This window comes from Capricornis sumatraensis, chromosome 15 (assembly GCF_032405125.1).
Source record: "Capricornis sumatraensis isolate serow.1 chromosome 15, serow.2, whole genome shotgun sequence".
In the NCBI taxonomy this organism is placed as follows: domain Eukaryota; kingdom Metazoa; phylum Chordata; class Mammalia; order Artiodactyla; family Bovidae; genus Capricornis; species Capricornis sumatraensis.
The window spans coordinates 74,536,053-74,561,128 of record NC_091083.1 but is presented as its reverse complement, the minus strand read 5'-3'; the positions used below and the strand labels follow the sequence as shown (position 1 = coordinate 74,561,128).

The window sequence follows — 25,076 nt, the reverse complement described above, 5'->3', positions numbered from 1 at the left end:
ATACTCATTTCCCCACAATCCTAAGGAAAAATCAACATTTGGCGTATTTCTACCTAGACGTTTTAATAGGCATAGGTAGCTGGGATTTTGTTGTTGTTGTTGTTTTCCTTTAATTTAGTTAAAATTGGGCTTTTGTACCTTTGGAGAGTCTTGTCTAAGGAGAAACTGTTCCATGGAAATTTTTCATGTCCAGTTTCAGAATAATTGCCAGAGGAAGGGTTAACCATTCACAGTGCAATTGCTTACATGTAAGAACATCTAAATGCCACTGGGATTTCTGTCTGTTTTAAAAGTTTCGGTTTTGTCTTGGTTTAGCCTGACGTAAGGCAGTGATTCCCTTTTAGACTCTTACTTGGGAAAGAAGAGTCTTGCATTAGTAATCATCCCATGAGACTGATCCTTTTACTGTCCCAGTTTCTCCATCTTAGAGGTCATGATTTCAGTTCACCCCAGTGTGGACTGGGATCTATCATCAAGTTATATAGATAATGCATCTTCTCCATTTTTCAGAATCTAAACTTGTCTATCCATTGGCTTCACCAATGTACCACAACTTAGTTGTCTATAAACATCTTGGGATATGAAATATCCTCTTAAAATCTTGTGTGTGTATTATACTATTGTGAGTGGAATGCAGACCCCCTCAGTACGACTTCTTGGCTGCAATCCTGGTTCTTTAAATTACTAACCGTTTGATGTTGGGCACGTTACTTAATCTGCATCTCTTTCTTCTGTTCAGAAAAATGTGAATCATAATATTATCTATTCCTAGAGTTGCTGTGAAGATTAAATGAGTTAATACTCTAAGGCACTAAGAACAGTGACAGGTTCATCAAAACTGCATCTTTCGTTAGCTGCCGCTGCTGTCGTTTATAGTTACGATTGCTATTATCACCTTCTCTTATATTCCTGTGTTTCAAACTGAAATGATGAAGTATGGGAACTGATTTTTCAGTCTTTTTGTTTTGCATTGATGAATATCTGTTTTTGTCTAGATGCTTGTGGGAATTTTTCTTTAGTCTGGTATTTCAAAATATTGCCAGTATGTTCTTACGTTTGAGTCTCATCATTGATTATTCCTGCAACCCGCTGTGCTCTTCATAGTCTGCAAGTTCAGACCTTCATTTAGTTCAAAAATTTTTTCTTTAGCTATGTCTTTGATTATTGTTCTGTTCCAGGCATTTGATGTCTTCTCCCAGACGTATTCAGTTCTTAGCTTGGATGCCCATCCACTGTTCTCTATAACACTCTCTTTCCTTCTCTTTGTCTTGCCACCCCAACCTCTTATTTTGGGAAAACTTATCCAATATTTTCTCTGTCCATTTAAACAGGTCATTAAATATTTATTGCACATTGGCCGTAAGTTAAGGTTAGACACAAAGACTAATTCTAGTCGACACCTACTGCTAGATTGGATGCTATATCTATTATTCTGCCTTCTACTCGGGGACCTCATGGGCCAGCGATGAATGAGGTGGTGCAGTCTACTGCTGGCAACATAGTCAGGGTAGAGTCGGTAAACATATCCACATAGAACCCCCATGGTCCTTGGCAGAAAATTCAGATACTTTTATACTTTGAATCATCTTTCATGCTAAAGATGAAAATATTGAGAACCACCAAGATTGGGTGGTGTGTCCAGGGTCACACAGCTAACTAGATGCGGAGGACAAAGACCAGGCCCTGGCCCCAAACTAGATTTTCTTCTCTTTGATCTTCCATGCCTTATTTGATACAAGAATGTTGCATGCTGATTGGTAGAAAAGCTAACCAGCATGAAGCTTTTTAAATATCTACTGTGTGCTTAGCCTTGCGGTCCACACAACTGAGGCATTATGAAGCAGAATTGAAAAGAAAAATGGACATGGTTTGGTTCAAAGCAACAGAAACGATGTTCCAGTCGGGAAAAACGGCATGTGTGCCAGTGTGGATGAGGCAGTGATAAAATAGTCTCTGGGTATATGTGGTATGTTGGCGGGTGGGGCAGGGTAGGGCGTTCCTATGGAACGCTTCTCACATGCTTCAGTAAATGCTGTGCAATTAGAAAGATGATCAGGAGGGAGGCAGAGGGTGATAGTGTCAGAAGCCAGTTTATATTCACCTTTAACATGCCTAAGAGCTCACTTCAATCTTAGTAGCATTCAGTTTTTCTCAAAATATTTGATTTCTGTCTCGATCAGACAATACACAAGTGCAAAGCTTGCTCTCCAGCTATTTGAAGCACTTCTGCTCTCTGTAGGAATTTCTGGGGAGTCAAACTGTTACAAGTGCTCACAGCAGGAAAGAGAAAGACAGAATTGGTCTGGAGATTGCTGCCTGAGGATGAAGCAGAATTGCATTAAGGGGTCACTTCACCACCTGCCTGTTGAAGGAGAGCCTTGACCAGTCAGGGGCAATTGCTGCCCAGGCCTCAGGGGTGATGGCTCCTGGGGTTCTTGTTCCCAAAGCGCTCTGATTCCTGCCTGGAGGGAGGTTGGTACCATCTCCCAACCCAGATCTCATCTTCCTGAAAACCAGGCTCCCTCCCTCTTGATTTTGTTCCAACCTTTCTCAGCAAGGAGTACCATCAAATGTCAAACACTTCCTCCTGGCTTTGCACAGTTGACGGTGAAGGGCCAGGTATAGAGAGATATTAGTCATTTCATATGTGAAAAGACTCATGAAAACACCAATAACACAGGCCTCATGGACACTGAATATGCTGGCACCTTGAACTTGGACTTCTCGGCCCCCAGAACTGTGGGTAATAAATGTTGTTTAAGCCACCCAATCTGTGGTCTTTTGCTGTAGCAGCCCGAACACCTAAGGCATCCTCTGCGGAAGATTTCTACATGCAACGTTAAATGGGCAGAGTCATGTTTTTTCCTTTAAATATTTTAGCCCAACTGTTGAATCTATGAATGTGTTGGGTGGGTCATGGTCATGGGAACCTCGACATTTACTGTGCTTGGTCTGGTGGAAATCTTAGCGTATGTGTCTTTGCCAAATATTTGGGAGCCTGGAAGCACTAGGTTTATGACCCCTACATCAAGTTCCATTTATTTACATGGTAGGGCTCCCAGGCTTTAGCTCCTGCAGCAAAGGGTGGCTTCAGGGTCCCTGAGAAGTGTCAGCTCTTAGGGGCATGTGGGCTGTCAGGAGAATCTCTGTGGATTTCTTTTATTCTCAGCATAGAATCTTCAAGAATTCATGCAAGGTCTTCAAAAAGGTTCCTGAATTCCTGAAATGATGTACAAAACTCTAGGTAGTATGCTTATGTACATTTTCCTGAAGAGAAGAGTCTAGAATTTCTCACATTTCCATAGCATCCTGCATATCCCCCAAAGTTAAAGATAACTCGTATAGACTTCTTTTAATGATCTTTCCGGCTATCTGCTTCAGCATCTCAAGTATAGGACGAGAAAACCATAGGCAGAAATGCTACCTGGACCCTGAGTTCTCAAGCTGTCTACACCTTCTTCTAACTTCATGGGCTCTTCCTAGTTCTTGGTTTCCTTTCTGATGACTCTGGTGGTTGAATTAGATGGCTTCATAGCATTCTTGCAGTGTCTGGCTGAATAGCTCATCTCAGAGAGGAAAACCGAAACAGGCACAATACCAAAAAAAAATCATTCCTCCCTTTTTTTTCTCTTTGATCCACGAGTTCATGTGCCTTCATGTGCCGATTATAAATCAATAAATTAATAAAAACAGAAAGAACAAAAGAATAATCTAATGGCTTCTGGGATCAGGTGCAGGAAACACTGGGATGTAATTTGTGATATATTCTTGAGTGATCACAGGGAAGGACAAGTCTGCATATGGACATGTAAACTAGTGTGACATTTGAGATGGACACATTTATATCCTTGAGGGAATGTTTGTTACTATACTTGCACCTACCATCAAAAATACATGAAGAACTAAGCATGTGGAGAGACTGATACTTGATTTTCTTTCTGATGGTCAGCAATTTACTGCTAATGCCTAAACTAGGAGAGTAGAAACTAGGGTGGAAAGTCCATGGAGGAGAACTTATTGTAACCACTTGTTCAAGCCTTAACGTATTGAAGTCTGCTGATCTTAATTCTGTCCAGGGCCTGTCTGTGAGTAATTTTACTAAGGAATTGGGCAGAGTCATCACAGAGCTACAAAAATATCACCTTTGGGGCCTCATTGGAGACTGATGGGAACTCTGGAGAGTAGATAATGGTGATCCAAGGGTCTATATATTTAAAATGCACAAAGGATGAGCCCAGAAATTATCTGCCTGCCAACTGAACTTCTCTACCTGGAACAAATTATCCAAAAATCAATTTGCAAACACCTTTAGAAACAAGGCATTGAGTAATAACCTCCATGGCTTTGTAAAGAAAAGCATCTAGCTTGACTAATCTGCTTAATTTCCTCCTCTGACCAAATGGCAGGTTATAATAGTGGCAATTTGAACTTGTCCCTGAAGATCTGCTTCAAGTCACACTGAGAAAATATTGTCCATCTTTGCTTCATAGATGATTGTTCTCTTTCTGGAGAATTTTCGTTGCTAGATAATTAATTAGAAAGAAAACACTGAATGAGACCTATCTTCCCAAAGCTCCCACCTGAGTTCCAAACTGAAACTGGTACCTGCCTTAATAGCCCAGAGGCCCTCCAAAAGTTCTTGAACATAGTTTTGGTGTACTCCGTCCCAAATGCCATCCCCACCCTTACTTCCTAGTTCTACACCAAGAATCACTAACTCATTCATACCCTTGGACAGATAACCCACTTCCTGAAAGTTGGTCCTAAGAAAATATAAGACAAGAAGGACTGGAATCATTTGCACAAAGATGATTGTTGCAGCATTATTTACCTTCACAATACTTGAAACTACTCTAATGTGCCCTGTAATCAGAGCATAATTCTTGCAATTATCTGATGCACTGTTCTATCACTACTAAAGACAGTGATGTTAAAATCCACATTGTATATAAGCAAAGTCCTTTGGTTGTAATAAATGAGGGAAGAAAAGAAAATCTTCTCTGAGTCTATGTGTCACTGTAACTACACACAAAAATGATTTAAGTATATGAATAGAAATTGGAATGGAACATGAAGATATAAAAATGGCAACTATATTGGGTGGTAAGGAAGGGGAATTGTTTTCTCTTTCTACTCTCTTCTTTATTGTTGTTCCACTGCTGATTTTTGCTACAAATAAAAATAAATATACCCACACTGGTTTGTAGACAGTGGGTATCAAGAGATAAACAGCCTTCCAAAGGGAAAGCTGGTGTTGGAAGGCAAGCTGATGTGGGTTCCCTTTTGCCTTACTTGCTCCACTCTCTTGGTTAAGTGGTATGATCACTTGGGTTCTCAGGTTTTTAATCCATCAAAATGGAGGTGCTAATATCCCAAGAATGACACTAATAATGCAAATGAAATTTTCTGGTAAATAAGTATAAAGCAAGTGTTAATTTCTGCAGCTTTGCCAGTGAGCTAAAAATTGCCAGAGAGAGGCCACCATTAGTGCCTGTTGAAATTCTAGTCTGTTTAGCTGAAGTTATAGAACTTAGTAAAAGAGAGGTAGCAACACATAGGAGATCCAAAATAGCTCAGCGTGACTTTTCCCTTGACCCTTGATTTCCCACTGGCATCACTGTGATCATGACCCTCTCTCTGTGGAGGAAGTTGTTAGAGTTGTAGAAGAAGAAGTTGAACTCCCGTTATGCCATCATCCTTTTGCTAATTCAGCACCTACCACCATTCTACAGATCATTCACTAACAATCTGTGTGTTCCCATAAAAGAAGTGTTTGTAAACCCCTGACTCCCATGGGTTTTGAACCAAACTCTGATTTAGTAAAGGCTGGTTCTCATTTGAGGATAGAAAACAGAATATTAACCCAGGCAGCTTTGCTGTGTTCAGGAAAAATCACGATGACCTTCTTTCTTTCCTTTCTTTAAATGAAGGAGTTTTGATGAAAGTGTTAGTCGTTCAGTTGTGTCTGACTCTTTGTGAGCCCATAGACTGTAGCCCACCAGGCTCCTCTGTCCATGGAATTCTCCAGGCAGAAATACTGGAGTGGGTTGCCATTCCCTTCTCCAGGGGATCTTCCCAACCCAGGAATCGAACCTGGGCCTTCTGCATTGCAGGCAGATTCTTTATCATCTGAGCCACCAGGGAAGATTGAATATAGTTACTGAAGAAATATTGATTCAGGTATTTACATACAATTACTTAAATAACTTAATTGATTTTAGACTATTTTCTCTGGCTCTACGGAATTCTGCCCTTTTGTCCTCACATGTCTGAAGTCCGTTTTGTAAACCATTTGCGTCTGACATCCTTTGCTGATTCCTGTCTTTCAGAGCCTCCCACGCCCATCGCCCCTCCGGAGCTGCTGGCCGTGGGGGCCACCTACCTGTGGATCAAGCCAAACGCCAACTCCATCATTGGAGATGGCCCCATCATCCTGAAGGAGGTGGAGTACCGCACGACCACGGGCACCTGGGCGGAGACCCACATCGTCGACTCTCCCAACTATAAGCTGTGGCATCTGGACCCCGATGTGGAGTATGAGATCCGAGTGCTGCTCACACGACCAGGGGAAGGGGGCACGGGACCACCAGGGCCTCCCCTCACCACCAGAACCAAGTGTGCAGGTAGGACCCTTCTTCCTGACTATTTTGAGATGTTGTGCAGTTGCTGTGAGTGATGCTGCTCTTGAAGTTGTGACAGTCATTCCTCAACTTCTTTGGTATAAGTGTGCATCCTGTTGGGGTAATAAGCAGTATTTGGTCTTGCCTTTGAGGTTCTGGAGGCATCTCTGGGGCCCTCCTGGCTTCACCTGTGAGTCTAAGAATCACCTAACTCTAGCTCTCGTCTAGCCTCTCTAGTCCTGGACAGTTTCCTGGATTGAATAGTATTTCCCGGGACACTGGTTCCTTCTCCCCAAATACTCCTGGGACCTTTGGAGTATGCGAGGCTTCCTACTGCTGACAGCATCTCTGAGGACTCTTGGTTCTGAGTTCTTGAGGGGTCCTGATCTCGCTTCTTTGAGGGCTCCTGGCTGTGTCCCTGAAGGGTCCAGCTCCGGTTGTATCTCTGCAGGCTCCTGGCTCTGACTGTGTGACCTGAGGCTTCACTTGATCTGTGTGTTTGAGTGCTTCTGATTCATCTTGCATATCCTGTGTCTTTCTGATTTTAGTTTTGTCCCTGGGCTGGGCTTGTGACCCGAGTGAGCTGTTGGTTTTAACAATGTCCTTGAGAGCTCCTAGTTCTAGTTCAGCCACTGAGGTGCTCCTGGTGCCTTCTGGCTCTGAAAGCATCTCTCAGTGGATTCTGAAAATGCCTTCATCCCTCAGAGCCTCCTGCCTCTGTGTCCCTTGGGGGCTAGACTCTACTAGGAATCTGGGTTGGGATGGTCTGTCTAGAGGTCCTCTGAATTCTAAATCCCTGCAGGCTCCTGGCTCAATGTTTCCTTCAGCCAAGCTCTGACAGTTTGTCTGACGTTCCTGGTGATGCTAAAGAGTTTGCAGGCTAGAACTGTATCCTAGAGGGTTCTTTGTATCCAACCATATCCCCAAGAATCTAGGCTTCTGTGATGTTACTAATAAGGGGAGCTAGCTAGGATTAGACCCCTGATTTGTACCCTTAGATGTTCTAACTTCGAATGCAACTCAAGAAATTAAAAGGACTTAGTGTTAATGTGGGATTTGTTTGTTTTTGTTTTTGCAAATCACATTATTTATTTTATTTTTCTTAAGTAACCATTTGATATAAGTACTTTTATCTCATATATAAATGAAAGAATTGAGACAACATTTTTAAACGTTTTATCCAAAGTCATAGAATTAGCCAGCAGCACCGTCAGGGTTTGCACTAAGGTTTTCTGACTCAAATGCCCCTGATCATTGGTCACACATTGGTACATACATAGAGAGAGCTGTGTGCCATTGGTTTGGTATCTAGAGCTGGAGGTGCTCCAGTGGAGGACCAGTGACGTGGCAACATGAGCCGTTGACTTCTGAGGGGGAAAGAATCCCTTCTGCCTTCTGGGTGGGGAGTGAAGGACCCATCAGTACAATCATTTCCATGGCACAAAAAGAAAAATAAAACAGTTAGGCTATAGTGCAACATAATGTGTGCCTAAAATCACTGCACTGTTCAGAGTTACACAATAAAAGCTTCCGGGTTCATGGAGAAAAGTGGGGCAGGGTCACACCTTTCGTTCGTGACAGGCCCATAAGAGAGCAGCCTAGTGAAAATGGCGGCCCAGCTGTACTTGCACATGTCGACCTGTATGCACATGTACAGTCTTACAGAGGTAATACGAACGGGGCATTGCCTTGAAATGTCCTGCAGTTTGCCTGTGGAAGTGGGCATCAGAAGACCACAGTGCATGAGCTACTGGGAGGAGGTGGAGGAGGACTGTCTGAAAGTGGTGGTGAGTTGATCCACGTGTGGATCAACATGGCGTATAACACCCTCAGTGAACAGAGGGAGCAGGGAGATATTAGAGGTGGGTGCGTCTGGGGTGTCCCTCCGTGGTTCAGTCCAGCTGAGTGCAGTTGTCTGCTCTGCTAGTGTTTCTGTGTGCAGCATCACACATAGCCAGTATGAAATTCATGTTATACTCACATTGTTCCCTAATGTGTCAATCATGTTGGAGAACATTTGCTTTTTGGAAACAAGTGTTACAGTAGAATTGACTGTAACCAGTTTAGTGCCTCTTGGTCCCCTGGAGAAGGGTATAGCAACCCGCTCCAGTATTCTGGCCTGGAAAATCCCATGGACAGAGGAGCCTGGCAGGCTACAGTTCATAGGGCTGCAAAGAGTCCAGTGCGGCTGAAGCAACTGAGCAGCAGCAACAGTGCCTCTTGGTAGCATGTAACCCAAAGTTGGTGAGTATTTCTATTGCTTGGGAATATTCCTTTGAGTGTTATTGAATCACTGTGATGAGTGGAGACGCCATTTTCTTGATTGGTTTCAAAAACCAATCGTTGGTAGAATTCCTCACTGAAACCTGATTATAAAACTTACTACTTAAAAAAGACATAAGGATATGTTATTAAACCAGGTAATGCCTTATCTCAGCTTTGCAATTCAGTATTCATCCATAAAAATAATTGATTTGATCCTGCCAATGAGACTTCTCTCTTTCCACAGGGTTTCCAGGGGTTTTGATCTTTATAAATGATATTCAGAGTACTTAAGCAGCCCCCGTGGACTTATTTGCTGATGATCATATAATACATTTTGAAATTCAATTGCAAGATGATCATCTCAATAAAAATTTACAATCTATTGCAAACTGTTGCCACGGCTGTGTAATGGATTTTGCATGTTGAAAACACAATTGTCTGACTATCACTATAAAAATTATGAGCTGAAGACACTGTTTGTGGTTTTATATTTCAAAAATGTTGATGTTTAAGTAAGTTATGCCTAAAATCTTGAATAACCCACATCTTACAAAATGTGTTGTCAAAAAGGTAATCTTCTTTTCCACAATTGCTGCTGATAGTAGACTGTTTTTTGCCTCATAATTAATTTTTAAGAGAATTCTAGGGCTGATAGCCATTTGTAGAGACTGCTTATTGGGGTTGGTAGTCTGAGCTTTTTTCCTCCCTGTCTCTCTTCTATTATTAATCACACTGGAAATGTACTCATTATTTTACAAAACAGAAAATGAGAGAGTGTGGAGTGTGGAAGGTATAATTTCTACCCAGAGGAATTTACAGACTGGGTTAAGATTCCAAGAAAACAGCAAAAAGGGTAAAACATGAAGTCTGGTATTGAAATGGCGAACTTTGTACAGAAAAACAAGTTTGATGTGGAAAGAACAATGCTGTTACATTGACCTAGAGTAGTGGTTTTCAAAGTTTTGTCCCTGGACCCACATCATTGGCATTGCCAGGGGACTTGTTAGGAATGCAAATTCTCAGGCCGTGTCCCCTGACCTAGTGAATCAGAAATTCTGGGGGTGGAGCCCAGAAATCTGTGCTGTAAGGAGCTCTTTGAGTGATGCTGTTGCACGCCCACATTTAAGCACCACTGATACAGCGACACACTCAGATACCACTTTGGTAGTACAGCCATCGTATTGTTTGATCCTTGAGGCAGTTCTCAGAGGTAGATGGAAAAATACTGAAGCACAGAATCATCAGACAAAACTTACAGATCACTTATGTTCTTATAGCTAAATGTATTGACCTAACGAACTGCCCGTCACATGGTTTGATGGAGGTTCCTCTGCACATGTGGGTGAGACTGAGTAATAAAGAGACTGGTAACTATGGAGACAAGCTGAGCATGAATGACCACCATGCACAGCCGCTATAGTCTTGCTCATCACATGTCTACTCAGTCCCTTCCATGTGCCAAACTCAGTGCTAGGTACTGGTGACAGTGGCTTGCGACTGGAAGCCACAGGCTCAGGTATCGAGAAGATGCCAGGGACCCAATTCAGCAAGGGCGGGTAGTGGTGCATTCTGGTTCTGCCAGGTTTGCCAGGTCACTAGGTAGATTCTTGGAAGCACTGGGAGCAGGTTCCAATCCTTAAGGTGAGAGTTAGCCATTAAACTGGAGCCTGCATAGACTTATCATACAGGAATCCGGGGATGGGAGGATAAGAGAAGAGAGTCACAGATGCCACTCTAAGACTCAAATGCCTGGGAAATGAGTGATGGAGCTGTTTTCTGAGATGGAAAGCACAAAAGATGATTTAGGGTCAAGAAAGCCAGCCTAGGTTTGGCTATGTTGTGTTTGAGGTGAAGCTGTAAGCAGGTGATGACAGATGTCAGTCTGGAGCTCAGAGACACCAGCAGATTCCCTCTTCTTCTTCCATGAGAACTACCTCATTGCACCTGGATTTCAAAGCCAAAAGGACTTCTTTGTACCAATGAAAGCAATTTAATTCTCGTTCTTCATGCTATTCTCTTGAGATGCCTCATTCAGTTATTTTTTCAAGTCGTCATTTTATTCCTTTTGCTCAGATTACTCATTCACCATCTTTTCTGAGATACAGGCCTGGGGAGCAAAGACGATAATGTACATCAAAGTGCTCTGAAAAGCTCAAAAGGCTCGTCAGATGCCTATAATGAAACAAGTCATTATTTGTGGCTATTATTATTATGGGTGTTATGATTATGAATCATGATATCAAAACAGAAAGCCTTACTTGTCCACTTCTCTGGGTTGACTGGCATTTGGAAGGGTGGGTCATCCCCCATGATGTTGTGTTTCATCCTCCCATGGGAAATATCATTCTGGAACATAATGATCTTGTTGTAGCCTGGACTCTCAGAGATCTTCTGGTCTAAAGTAGCAGGTGGTTTCCTCTGGCACATCCACAATAGCAGATAACCAGTAATAGGAGTTGGGCCCCAGAAGGGCTCTCTCTTGTCCATATCAGCCTCACCTTGAATGCCATCTCTGATGAGATGCTCATGTTCTCCCATGGAAGACCAGGCTACTGCTGGGAATCTGGGGTAGTTACTATTACTCAGTACGCAGTGCTAGCTTGGTTACTGTTAAACTCTGGATGGGATCCTATGTAGGAGCAGAGAGTATCTATTAGGTTGAAAGAGTGGGGACAGTAGGCAGGCTGTTCTCATCAATTGTCTTGAGTGCTCAAGAAGAATCAAGGGCATTGGCATTGAGAATGGGGCCCAAGGTCAATAAGTGGGAAGATAGGTGAGAAAATGGGAGGTGCACACATCAAACTGGTCCAAACGGGCCTTGCATCTTTTCTGCAGGTACCACTGTTAATGGCCTGAGCACTTGCCTGTTGATGTCTTAAAATCATCACCCAGCATCACATGGAAGAGACTCTCCCTCATTTTTACCCAAATCTGCCTCCACGCAACACTCACTCACAGATCCTGATCTTATTCTCAGGTGACATTTTCCCCCGTATCTCAAAAACAGGTCTTCAGCAACCTAAAGTTGTTTCTCTTATGCTCCAGAAATCTCTTTCCCCCCAAAGCCCTTCTTGAACCAGACCCTGGGCAGCTCTCTTCACATCAGAGTTATGGAATCACACATTAACCATCCAGCAAGCCCAGTAATCACACATCCCCTGAGATTGCTTACTCTCGGAAATCAAAGGGCCCTTGCCTGGGAATCCACTTCACCGCGGTCTCAGAGAGTTCAGGCTAAGTGAATAGCAACTTGATCCAGCCAGACACGTGACTGTATGAGACTAGCTGCTGATTTGGAGGGCTCTCTGCCTGTTACCTCCACCGGAGGGTTGATTGCACATTATATTTTATTTACATATTTATGGGTTTCTACTTGAAATGATATGTGTCTCCCTCTTTCTTTTCTCCAAGGAGATAAAAAAGAGAAATTCCAATTGCTGGACTCAATGAAGTGAGAGTAGTCATTAGAATTTAGTGAAAAGAATAGGGGCTTTAGAGCTAAAAAGGTTCTGATTTTGATTCCAGGCTGGCACTTGCTAGCTGGATGAGCACGGGTGAATTATTTCTGTCGGTGCCTTAGTTTCTTTTCGTCTATTTGCAAGAGATGATACTTGGACTATTTTGTTGTGGAGCTTCAGTGAGACAGTTCATCTGCCTAGCAGAGGACCCAGAGTAGAGAAGCCCCTTTTAAGGAATATTTAAATATTTAGAGATAATCTCAGGCCTAAGAAGATTTCCTTACTGTAGCATGATGGACTCTGCTGGAAGGGATTTCTCTAGTTGCTACTCTCTGTACTTTCTCAGCAGTGGATTCCTGCAGAAGCTCTGGTGAGTGGCTATGCAGGTCTTCTGGGTCTTTCATGAGTGGCTTCAGGACCCTGAAGGGGCTGCAATGGTACCTGTTGATGGGAATGGGAATTGTCACTTTATGGTTCTGTCTCTAGTCTTAAGGGAGAGAAGCATGTTTTCTAGACCCTTCTCTCTTTTGGGAGTCCAAGGCTAGTATGAATGAGGCTTTGCAAATAGGGAATGGAGGCAAGACCTCACCCTCTGCAATGAGCATCTTCGGGTGGATGTGTTTTTAGTCTAGGGCAGAATGTAGGAAAACAAAGAGAGGGAAAGAGGAATTTAGGATCTAGAAAATAAAACAGAGTTTTGTGAGGCTCTTGTTGTTGTCATTTCTATAAGCGTCAGTTTCACTCTCTATAAGATGGCCTGGCATAACTTTTAGGGCTCTGAATTAGAAATACATGGGGACTTCCTTCTGGGCAGGATGGTGGTATGAGCACAAAAACATCTGACTCCATCTCTGCACTGCCAAGCTCCTGGTAGGAAGATCCATAAATTTTAGGGAAACACAGCACAATTAGCCAACAGAAGTCCGATCACCATTGCAAAGCCTAAAGACCAAGAAGCTCTTTAACACTGTGAGAAGCCAGGGGAGGGGTCTCCCATGCAGGCCACCTTGTGCTCAAAGGGACACTGTTGCCAGAGCAGTGCAGGTCATCCCAGACTGATGGCAGCCACAGAAGAGGAACTATGACCACGTCTTCTTCACAGCGATTTGGAGAAGGGATGCTGGCTCTTCCTTCACGTCCCCTCCCTCCTTTCGCTGCCTCCGCTGCTTTGCCACCTCCTTCCTTCCCTGGAGCGCGGGACTTCGGAGAGCGTTCTTTCCACAGGGATGATAAAAGGGGGAGGCCTGCTGTCACCACACTTGGTTCAGGAGCTGCTGCGCGAGCCAAGGAGTGTGGCAGAGGAGCCAGCATCTGCTGGGGCGCCATCAGATGGGCTCACTCGTGTCCTCCCCCTGCAGGCCTTCTTCCCTCCTGCCCTCCACACCCAGTTTCCGTGAGTGGTTACCTCGGACCCGCCTACTGTTTGGCTGAGAGAAGAGGAGGAGAAAAGAGAGTTTTCTTCCTTTCCACCTGCAATGCACAGCCTCAGAGGTTCTCCTCTCAACCTGGATGCCCTGAATCTCCTCACTAGATGCCCTGAGCATGGTGTTGGAGTGAAGAGCAAGGGTCCAGTTTGACACCTCTTAGCAGTCCCTGGAGGGGCCATCTGGAAGGCCCTTAACTGTTCTTTCTAGAACGTGACAGTGCTTACTCTTCTTGATTTTGTAGCCTTAGGTAAAGTTCCAAAAAGCCCTATGACACATTCTGTTACATGTAGATTTTTCTGCCAACCTCTGCTCCCTAGAGCAGCGGTCCCTACCCTTTTATAGCACCAGGGACGGGTTTCGCAGAAGATAGTTTTTCCATGGACTGGAGTAGAGAGGATGGTTTCAGGATAACTCAAATGAATTCCATGTATAGTGCACTTTCTTTCTTTTATTATTTTGTTGTGATATGTAATGAAATGCCTATACAACTCACCGTAATGCAGAATCCGTGGGCCCCTGAGCTCCTTTCCTTGCACCTAGATCACATACACAGTTCACAGTAGGCTTCACACTCCTATGAGATTCTCATATCGTGATCTGACAGGAGGCAGCGCTCAGGAAGTCATGTGAGTGATGGGGAGCAGCGGTAAATACAGATGAAGCTTCAGATGCATGCCCACTACTCACCCGCTGCTGTGCAGCCCGGTTCCTAACAGTACTGGTACTGGTCCATGGCCTGGGGGTTGAGGACCCCTGCCCTAGAGAACTAGGGCCACCTGGGAGGTGAACACTCCCACATCCCTCTTTAACCTTGAAGGCTGAGTTTTAAGAAAAAGTGAGCCATAGAGAGGTATTAATGATACAAGCTAGCATTGTATTTTATTTGTTTATTAAGCTAGCTGGATTAAAGACATAGCCCCCGAATATATTAAAATTGGATGTCAGTCATTCCTCTATCTATGGAAATGTTGAAGTAACAATACAAAGAAAATGGATGATTATAGTGATAAAAACAACAGCTACCCAGCTTGAGTATCTACCATACTTGAGGCCTGTTGTACTAAGCTTGTTATGAGTACTATTTTACCTGTAATTGTTGCAGCAACCTAGTAGGGTGTGTATAATTTCCTCCATTGACTGGAAGGTAAGTGACTCACCCAAGGCCATATACCTGCCCAAGTGGCTTAGCTGGGAATTGAACTTCTAATTACATAATTGCGAAGCTTCAGATCCCTCTCATCCTGCTGCTGCTGCTGCCAAGTCGCTTCAGTCGTGTCCGACTCTGTGTGATCCCATAGACAGCAGCCCACCAGGCTCCTCCATCCCTGGGATTCTCCAGGCGAGAACGCTGGAGTGAGTTGCCATTTCCTTCTCCAATGCATGAAAGTGAAAAGTGAAAGTGAAGTCATTCAGTCGTGTCTGACTCCTAGCAACCCCATGGACGGACTGCAGCCTATCAGGCTCCTCCATCCATGGGATTCGCCAGGCAAGAGTACTGGAGTGGGTTGCCATTGCCTTCTCCTATCCTTCTCATATTACCCCTGAAACCCAGTGGCTAAATTTTGAAAGCATAAGGCACCGTGACCAAAAATGCACTGATGAAAAAAGTTGAATATTAGAAAAGCTATTGGTCTAATGCTTCGTATCAGTGGGTCAAAAGATGAAAACCATCAGATCTTCTCCAGAGAGACTGAAAAGTAATTTGAAAAAATTCAGCCTTCATTACCAATCAGAATTCTTAGTAAGCCAGGGATGGAAAGGCACTTTCTTATTTCTAGCAGAAAATGTTCTTATAGCCTCAAAGCCTAAGAGAATAAATGAAACAAACAAAGAAAGCTATTAGAACTACTAAGAGATTCCAGTATTATGGTCAGACACAAAACAAATAAACAAAAATCAATAGCTATATGCCAGTGATCACTATTATTAAAAAAAATAAAAAGTATCCTATTCTCAAGTGCAATTAAGATATAAATACTTAGGAGTAAACCAAGAGATATTCAGAAACTATATGAAACCACACGCACTTACAAACTTTATTGAGGATGATAAAACAAGACCTGAATAAATGGAGAGAGATATATCATGTTGCTGGATTAGCAGATTTAATACTGTGAAAATATCAATGTTCCCCAAATTAATTTATGGGTTTAATACAATTGCAATCAAAGTCCTAATGAGATTCTTTCTGGAACTTGACAAAGTGATTTCAAAATTGATCTGAAAGAAGATATAAGAAAAAGTACTGAAGAATACTTTGAATAAGCGGTAGTTTGGGAGGAGGACTTCAGTGTGAAATATCTGTGTTTATTATAGCTATAATAATTAAAGCCCCCAAAATAGTCTAGCATAGAGTGACACAGGCTTTCACAGTTTATATGAATGGAGAATTGCTTAATACATAGCTTATCTGTAATTGGTTAATAACTTGGAATTGAAATAGAAAGCATTGCAAAGATATCATGATATGCTAAATAAATTCTGGATCGATTAAGAAGTTAAAAGCAGAAAAAGGCAAGAACCAGAAGGAACTAAAGACAATATTGTTCTGTGCGAGGAGGGACTTACAGTTCATTAAAAGGAAATGCCTACACTGTTGAGTGACAGTTTGCAAATTTACTATGTAAAAAACGGAAGAAGAAAGACCTTCATGCTATGCTAACAAAATTCCGAAAGCAAATAGGTGAGCTGGGTATGGGAAAATATGTGACAAAGCAGAGCAAATAGGAATATATTCTTACACATAGAGCTCTAGCAAGTCAATAAAAATGTCATCATGCTGATTTTTTTAAAGGGCTAAAAGGTATAAATAGGTAATTACCAGACAAAATATGAATGGTGAAAAATAAACCTAAAATGTCCAGTGTCACAGATAATCAAATAAATGCATTTTAACCTATAAGATTACCAAAATATGTGTGCTTTTGAGTGATAATAACCAGCAATGGCAGGAGGGTTGAAGCAGGAATTTCTGCCAGTGGGTTAGGTAAGTGGCGCAACATTATTTGAGGACAGTTTGCTATTTTTTTTCCTAATGAACTAATCAGAGCTGCTCAAAAAGAGTTGTATACGTAGAGGTCATTGCCATTATTTATAAGGGCAAAAACTTGGAAATCACTTAACTGCCCCAATAAGAGCCTACATATTTAAGTAAATTTTTGTGCATGTGCACAATGAAATTCTACGCAGATATTACAAACCATGGTTTCATAGAATATCTAATTGCATGAGTCAGTGTTCATGCTATTAGTTAAAAAAATAACAGCTTATGAAACCACATGTGTAATTACTGACCCAATTTTTTGAAATATAAATACACAGGCCATGTCTCGGCTGGTGCCAGTTTGTCAGAGCTATAAAGTACTGAGCAGATCCCCCCATTTGTGGTCCTGCACATGGTTTGATCCTGCCCCCAAGAAACCTGGGGATTCCCAAGCCAGCACACGTGGCCCCTGTTTCCACTGTCTGCCCTGAGTTCCAGAACATCACTGTTTCTTCTGGCTATGAAACCAGCCCCTCTCTATCACTGTCCTGAAGCTGCATGAACACAAAGCTGTTTTCTGCAGCAGCAGCATCTCTCTTGATGCTTAGGGGTGGGGTGGGGGGTACAGACAAGGGATCGCACTGCGTGCTACCTAGCAAACAACTCAAAGTCCTTTTGCAGCCTCAAAAGTCCTTTCAGTCAGCAGGGATTTCCCCCTCTTTTCTTCTTGTCTCTCTCCTACAGGTGTTGCAAAGTCTTCTTTTCATTCCCACAGCAATTTCCAACTTCGGGTCCAGTCCTTTCTTTGTACATCTTTTGAGTTGAAGTGAACATTAAAAGCGAGTATAGGGAGACTGGCTAAGAGATCGTAACTGAGATCAAAGCCTTTCTTTCAATGAAAACAACCCTCCCTTAAAAAGTCTATTGCCTAGGTGCACTCCTATGCACACACAGACAATGCATACAATATATATGGTATATATTTTACATATATAGGAATATGTGTCTCTGTGTGTGTGTGTATGAGATATTGTGGGTCACTGTAAATGTTTTCTTTGTTTTGCTGTGTTACGTAAAATTAAACAGCATAAAAGTAGGTTTCCCCCTTAAAGTCAAATTTGAATGTGAAAGATTGTTATACATTTTAAAGCACTCTTGTATAAATGTGAGAGGTTATTTTTATCATAGTTAGTAAATCATTGACATTCTTGGAAGGTGCAGGAACAGTTGCGCATTTGCTGAGCCCTGGGATGCAAACCAAGCTTTATGCTGGGCTCAGATGGAGAAGGGGAAAGTCAGATGAGGGGGTCTGCCTACAGTTCCATCTGAGTTGGAATCCAGGTTCTGCACTTATAATGTTAGACAGCTTTGGGCAGTTTGCTTAACTTCTCTGAGCCAGTTTACCCATCTGTTAAATGGGGATGATACTGCTTATCTCATTGGGTAGAAGTAAAGGTTATCAGTATTAATGATGGCTGCTGTTGTGCGGAATCTGCTTGCAGCCCCACAAGGAAGGTACCTGTAACCATCAGCACCATCACTACCAAAGCTTAGAGAGGTTAAGTGCTTTGTTCCAAGTCATGAAGCTTATTAGGAAGTGGCAGAGGTTAGAGTCTATCAGGTTTGACTCTCATCCTTGCTCTTAACCCACCTGGCTAAATAACTAAGTCCCTGGCACAATGCCTAGAACTTAGTAAATGCTTAGTAAATTGGAACTTTGGGCAGTTTAAGAGATCCTAGAAGCTCTCTTTCTCTCGCTCTGCCCAGACCCTCCTCACCAATAAATCCCAAAATCTTCACTACAGTGAGTCCAAGGGGCAAAGGGTAGACACTTCCTGCATTCCAGGAGGGATCTGGGAGGGCTGACAATTTCAAGAGCTTGTTGTGCACCCTCAGCCAAAATTATATCAGAGCCGGAGGAATCCCAGGGTGTCTTGCCCATCACTGGCATTCTGGAATGTAGACGTCTCTCTGCACTAAGAATGGGAGGGTCTGTGCATCAGTGAGCAGAAACTTGTCTTGACGCAGAGGAGCTGGCTGTACTTGCCAGAAAGGAGTTGTCAATCAGTGGTGGTTTCTAAGTCACCCCCACCACTGGCTTGACCCTCAGTCATTCTGAGCTTCTTAAAGGGAGCTGTGGCAGAGCTGAGAGAGGGGGTGTTGGAAGGTCTACGGGGACCTACCAAGCAGTAGCTGTCCATCCACCATTGCCGTATAGATTTCCCTAGCAGGGGATGTCTGAAATCATTAGAAGCCGATAACTCCTCCAGCGAATCCTTTTCCAGTTGGACCCAGGGCTAAAAGCAGGAGCAGTTGCGGCCACTACTATGATATGGAGAAAAGGAAAGTCAGATGAGGTCTCTGCCTACTGCTCCATCTGAGCTGGAATCCAGGTTCTGCACTTAGGATGCTAGACAGCTTTGGGTAGTTGCCATTCTTACTTCTTTGTCCTCTTTATCTTCACACTTGAAAAAAAATTAAGCAGCATCAACAGCAAAGCAAGGTTTTGAAAACAGAAAATATATCTCCTACACCAACTAATTTTTTTTTGCTAGTACATATTCCCTTTCAAGCACTGACCCATTCTTATATAATTACGCCCAGGTCCTGTTTATAGTCTCCACCGGTCACTCAACACCAATATTTTATACATTCTTAAGGAATTTTCAACACTGTTTTCATGGCTCCATAATGTCCCATAGAGTCTAACTGCCAAAATTTGCTTAATCATTCCTGTATTGCTGGATATTTGGATGTTTCCAAAATGTCACCAACTCTCTGCTTTGGAACCTTCTGTTTGAATGATCCTCTAGCTGAATTTCAAGGAGTGAGGTATTAAAAAGGTAGAGACAGCCTTATGGCTTTTGCTACATTTCACAGATTGCTTTCAATGAAATAATTATGCTATTTTTTAATAGTATGAGCACTTTCCGTGTAACCTTGACAAAATTATATACTATCGTTTTTTAACAATTTGCCCGTTTCAGAAGCATAAAGTGATATTTGAAGTCTGCTTTAATTCATATCTATCCCAGCCTCCACTCGGTCTTCTCTCTGCCTTGCTCGCATGTGCCAGCTGCCATACTAGTCTTTTTTATATTCCTCAAGTCTCTTTTTTCTCTTCAGAAACATCACAGCCGCCCTCTTCCCTGCCTCGGGGTCTTCGCCCAAGCTGTTCGCTCTTGCTGGAACTCTCTCCCCTCTCACATTCTTCATCGTCCTCCTATGCATGTCCCTTTAAAGGTCACGTCACAGAGAGACCTTGCCTCACACCCCTAAGCTAGTCTCTTTCCCCCTTCCCCTTTCGAACCATGTGCGACACTGTTCACAGAACTTGACCCAGTTTGTGATGGTCTGATCGTGTTTTCTGCATGCTCGTCTGTTAGGCCGTGTGCTCCCCCAGGACCCTGCCTTCATCAGTTCACTGGTCATGAGTGCCTGGAATCGTGCCTGTCACACAGTGGGCACTCAGGAAGTCAGTGTCGGATGCATGGATGTTTTGGAGATGTACCTGCTGCCCAGCAGAAATTTTAGAAAACCAGAAAAATACATGAACAAAAGTTTACATGACCCAACAAGGCATTGATTAATGATTAAAAACTATTACCAAGTTGGTATTTCTAACAGTTTCATGGTTTACATGGAACTCATTAATTAATATGGGCTTTGTGTTGCTTTTTGGGATACAGTTAGGTTTGAAATTGTTTGAGGATTTCAGATGTCAAGAATCTGCCTGCCATGTAGGAGAAATGGGTTCAATCCCTGGGTCCGGAAGATCCTCTGGAGGAGGGCATGGCAACCCACTCCAGTGTTCTTGCTGGAAAAATCCCATGCACAGAGGGGTCTGACGGGCTATAGACCATGGCGTCGCAAAAGAGTCAGACACGACTGAGCAGCAGCAAGCCACGAGGACTGGGGAGGGGAGGAGGGAATTATTTATGGAGATGGGAAGGAAGCTGGGAGCCTGACCCAAAGAAAGTGTGTCAAACAAACCCTTTCAGAGGAAGGAGGGCCCTAACTGCGAATCTCTTGACTTAGCATGATGGCAGGGCAGACATCCAGACCGCAATTCAGGAAACTCACTTTGGGAGGAAAACACCAGTCCTGTGCAGGTGACCAGTACCACCTGTGTTTGTAAATCCTTTATGATGCTGTCTTCTGGGAGCCTTTTATAAACATTATCTCTGTTGATCCTCACTGTGACTCTGAGACTAACCTGGATAATCACCACCATTTTACTCTGGGGGACACAGAAACTCTCAGAAGGTGTAAGACCTTCCGTCTATCTCAGATCTTGGGATAACTGTGACATAACATCTTCTGATCCCAGACCTATGAATCCTGCCCTCTGGCCACTGTTGAAGGTTTCAGTGTGCTGTGAATCTTGGATTTACCTGATAGCTTGGGGGAAAGGTGGAGGCGTAATGGGAGGAAGCAGGAGTTCTGATTAATTGATTCTTTTTTTTAATTTGAAGGTTAAGCAGAAAATCCATTTAAAGTTAACCCAGGCTATTTATACTTAGGATGGTATATGAACTAAACACAATGAAATTGAGCCCAGAGGAATATCCCCAAGAAGAAAGAAGTCAGTAATGTGATCCATAATTGCCTTTTATGATTGGTACTGTATGTGCCTGGCTCTCTGCACCCACCCCAATGCATTTAATAAAAGCCATTGGCAGCTTAGGCAGCTAAAGGCCTCTAGCAGGCAGTTAAGAGCCATCCAACTGTTTTGAGCTGACTTAGACTCTGAACTCCCTGAAGACTTTCTTTTGCATTTCACTTCAGTGTCTGGTACACCCAGAAGTTTGAAGCAGGGGTGAGCATGCATCTTTAAATGGCTCTGGCTAAGAATGGATGATATTCTATATTATGGGAACTTTACTGTGATTGCACCATCTCACTGTGGCTTCTCCTTTGTCTTTGGACATGGGGTATCTTTATTCGGTGGGTTCCAGCATCCACCTGTTGATGGTTGTTCAGATGCCAGTTGCAGTTTTTGTTGGAGGAGAAGATGAGTGGACGTCCTTCTACTCCGCTGTTTTGGAAGTCATGGGGAATTTAGGATTCAGAATGACTGGGCCGTGGGATACCGTATAATATGACAAGAGCATTAAACTTAATTCTGGCCACATATGTTCAAAGATACCAGATGAAAGATATTACCTAGGAGAGTGCTGGCCCTCTGGGGATAAGCCGTGAACCTTGTCATATGAATGGGATGCTGACCAAGATGTTTGCTTGCAAGTTAGAGAGACTCTGGTCCCTGAGATTGTTCAGACACTTCTGTACATGGTGGGAAATTAGGGCAGCTCTTCACATTTTCATGGCATTTTGTAGTAATGACAAAAGAAATGTGTTTCATTGTTTTTATTTTGGGAGATATCTAAAAACACTAAAATAATGTACAAATCACCCATAACCCCACCACTTGGAGATAACTACTCTAAATTTTGGTGTAACTCTTCCAATGGCTTGTTTTTGTTTTTTAATGCAGATATACACATCTCTTTGCATAAAATTAAGCCAACATGTACGTGTTCTCTAACTGATTTCTTTATTTAGCCATGTATAATGAACATTCCTTTGGACTCCAAAATCACTGCAGATGGTGATTGCAGCCATGAAATTAAAAGACGCTTACTCTTTGGAAGAAAAGTTATGACCAACCTAGATAGCATATTCAAAAGCAGAGACATTACTTTGCCAACAAAGGTCCGTCTAGTCAAGGCTATGGTTTTTCCAGTGGTCATGTATGGATGTGAGAGTTGGACTGTGAAGAAAGCTGAGCGCCGAAGAATTGATGCTTTTGAACTGTGGTATTGGAGAAGACTCTTGAGAGTCCCTTGGACTGCAAGGAGACCCAACCAGTCCATTCTGAAGGAGATCAGCCCTGGGATTTCTTTGGAAGGAATGATGCTAAAGCTGAAACTCCAGTACTTTGGCCACCTCATGCAAAGAGTTGACTCATTGGAAAAGACTCTGATGCTGGGAGGGATTAGGGGCAGGAGGAGAAGGGGCCGACCGAGGATGAGACGGCTGGATGGCATCACGGACTCGATGGACGTGAGTCTGAGTGAACTCCGGGAGATGGTGATGGACAGGGAGGTCTGGCGTGCTGCAATTCATGGGGTCGCAAAGAGTCGGACGCGACTGAGCGACTGAACTGAATGAACATTCTCTTGTGCACTTACTATTTTTTACTTCAATAAATGCAAATAGGTAGTAAGTAGGTTACATGATGAATAAAATAGGCATGCTCTGGGTTTTCATGGATCCTGAAACTAAGGGAAGGTGTGCAGTACATTGAATGTGGATGCAGACATAATGTCTGTCAATATTTGCAGACTCTATGATGGCAAATTCATCTCCTTGCTAAAATGTAACACCGAAATCAATACTCAGGGTGTTTTCACGGTCAACTGCAGACATGCGCAGAGAGGTGAGAAATTCAAGTTGCCAAATGCACACATTCCCAGGTTAAACAAAGAGATGCTCTTCCTTCTTGTCTCAGCCCTCTTCCTGTAAACAATATCCTTTTCACTGTCTATTTAGTGCTATGTTTTCCCCATTTTTGTGCTTTTTGTTGCTGATTTTTCTGTTTAAAATGACCCCCAAGCAGAGTGCCAATGTGCTGTCCCTGAGTACAAGAAGGCTGTGACGTGCCTTATAGAAAAGATGCATGTTAGGTAGGCTATGCTCAAGCGTGAGTTATAGCTATTGGCTGTGAGTTCAACGTTAATGAATTAACAACATACATTAAACAAGGTATCTTTAAACAAAACCACATGTAAAACAAGGTTAGGTATTGACCATTTGTCAAAAATGTTGTATCCCAGGCTCTCAGGAGCCTAGGAGCAATGACTCACTATTCGCTAATTCAGAGCCACTTTATAGAACATAACTATTGCAAATAGAGACAACCAACTCTGTGTGTATACAAATCAGGAAGGTGGAGGGTGGTCAGGAAGATATAGTATGGGTTCTTTGGCTCTTTGTTGCTATATAGCTCTTAAACCTACTGAAAAATAATTTTCCAGAAAATGTAAAATCATGACTCTTTCCAGAAGTAAAGATCAACATGATTTTACTCATTTAGGAGGAAACCAGTAAAGTGTCACAGCCAGTATAGAGGAAAATCCAAAAAACAGACACATTTATAGATGAGAAATGTTGAGGGGCATATGTGAATAGAGGCAAAACTGGCTTTCTTTTTTTCTTTGGGAAGGGAGAAGATTGTCCCTTCTTGGGACAGAACCATTTCCATGTCTGTAGACAAAAATTATTCTGTGTTGCTGTCTGTTATGTAAAACTCACAGGGCTGTAAAGTAGCTCTCACAGAATCAGAATCAGATAACAGGACAGCTTGTGCCCTAGACAATGCATAAGTGAAAGTGAAAGTCACGTCCGACTCTTTGCGACCCCATGGACTATACAGTCCTTGATTTCTCCAGGCCAGAATACTGGAGAAGGTAGCCTTTCCCTTCTCCAGGGAATCTTCCCAACCCAGGGATCAAACCCAGGTCTCCCACATTGCAGGCAGATTCTTTACTAGCTGAGCCACAAGGGAAGCTCAAGGGTACTGGAGTGGGTAGCCTATCCCTATCTCTAGCGGATCTTCCCGACCCAGGAATTGAACCAGGGAATTGGACCTGCAATTGCAATGCAGGCGGATTCTTTACCAACTGAGCCATGAGGGAAGCCCATAGTTGTCCACAGGAGCTCACTCCCCTCCCCCAAAGCCAGGGCGGTAAATGTGATCTGTCTAGATGAGGCGTGGCGATAAAGAAGGGAACCCTGAACAATGCCACCACCACCACCATCGTGAGGTTGGGTTGCAGATTCAGAGCCAGCAAAGCAGACCGTGAAGAAACAGCTAGAGAGGCAAGAGGGAAACGTGGACCCTTTGGGGCAACAGCAAGATTGGGGATGGAGACAGTGGTCAACTGCCTGGAGGTCGAGTAAGATGCACTCTAAAAGGACTGGCACCTTGGTGGCCACTGGTGAGTTAATATGAGGAACTATTACGGGGTACAAACAGGCAGAAGCCAGAGAGGCCTAGAACAGGTGAACCAGGGGTGGAAAGTGGAAATTTCGATTCAAGTCTTTGCTTTGAGTCATGTCTTGATATGCTTTTAATATGGATGTACCATTGAGTTTTATCCTAACTTCTATTTCTGGACATTTAAGTCTTTTCTAATTTTTAAGAAATTGCTATTAATATCTTTTAGATACAAATGTGTATGCACATATGTTTAGCATCTTGCTTAGAATAAATTCCTAGAAGTGTCCTGTCGCCGGGTTAGTGAGCATCTCCGAGACT

At 43.0% G+C, this 25,076-nt stretch overlaps 1 protein-coding gene across 1 annotated transcript in view; it reads left to right on the top strand.

Annotated features, from left to right (window-relative positions):
* Positions 1-25,076, top strand: part of PTPRT (protein tyrosine phosphatase receptor type T) — an 815,678-nt gene that overhangs the window by 206,693 nt on the left and 583,909 nt on the right. The window contains exon 6 of the mRNA XM_068986822.1: positions 6,330-6,623. Within this exon, the coding sequence (XP_068842923.1) occupies positions 6,330-6,623 (294 nt within the window). The remainder of the gene's footprint in view (positions 1-6,329; positions 6,624-25,076) is intronic.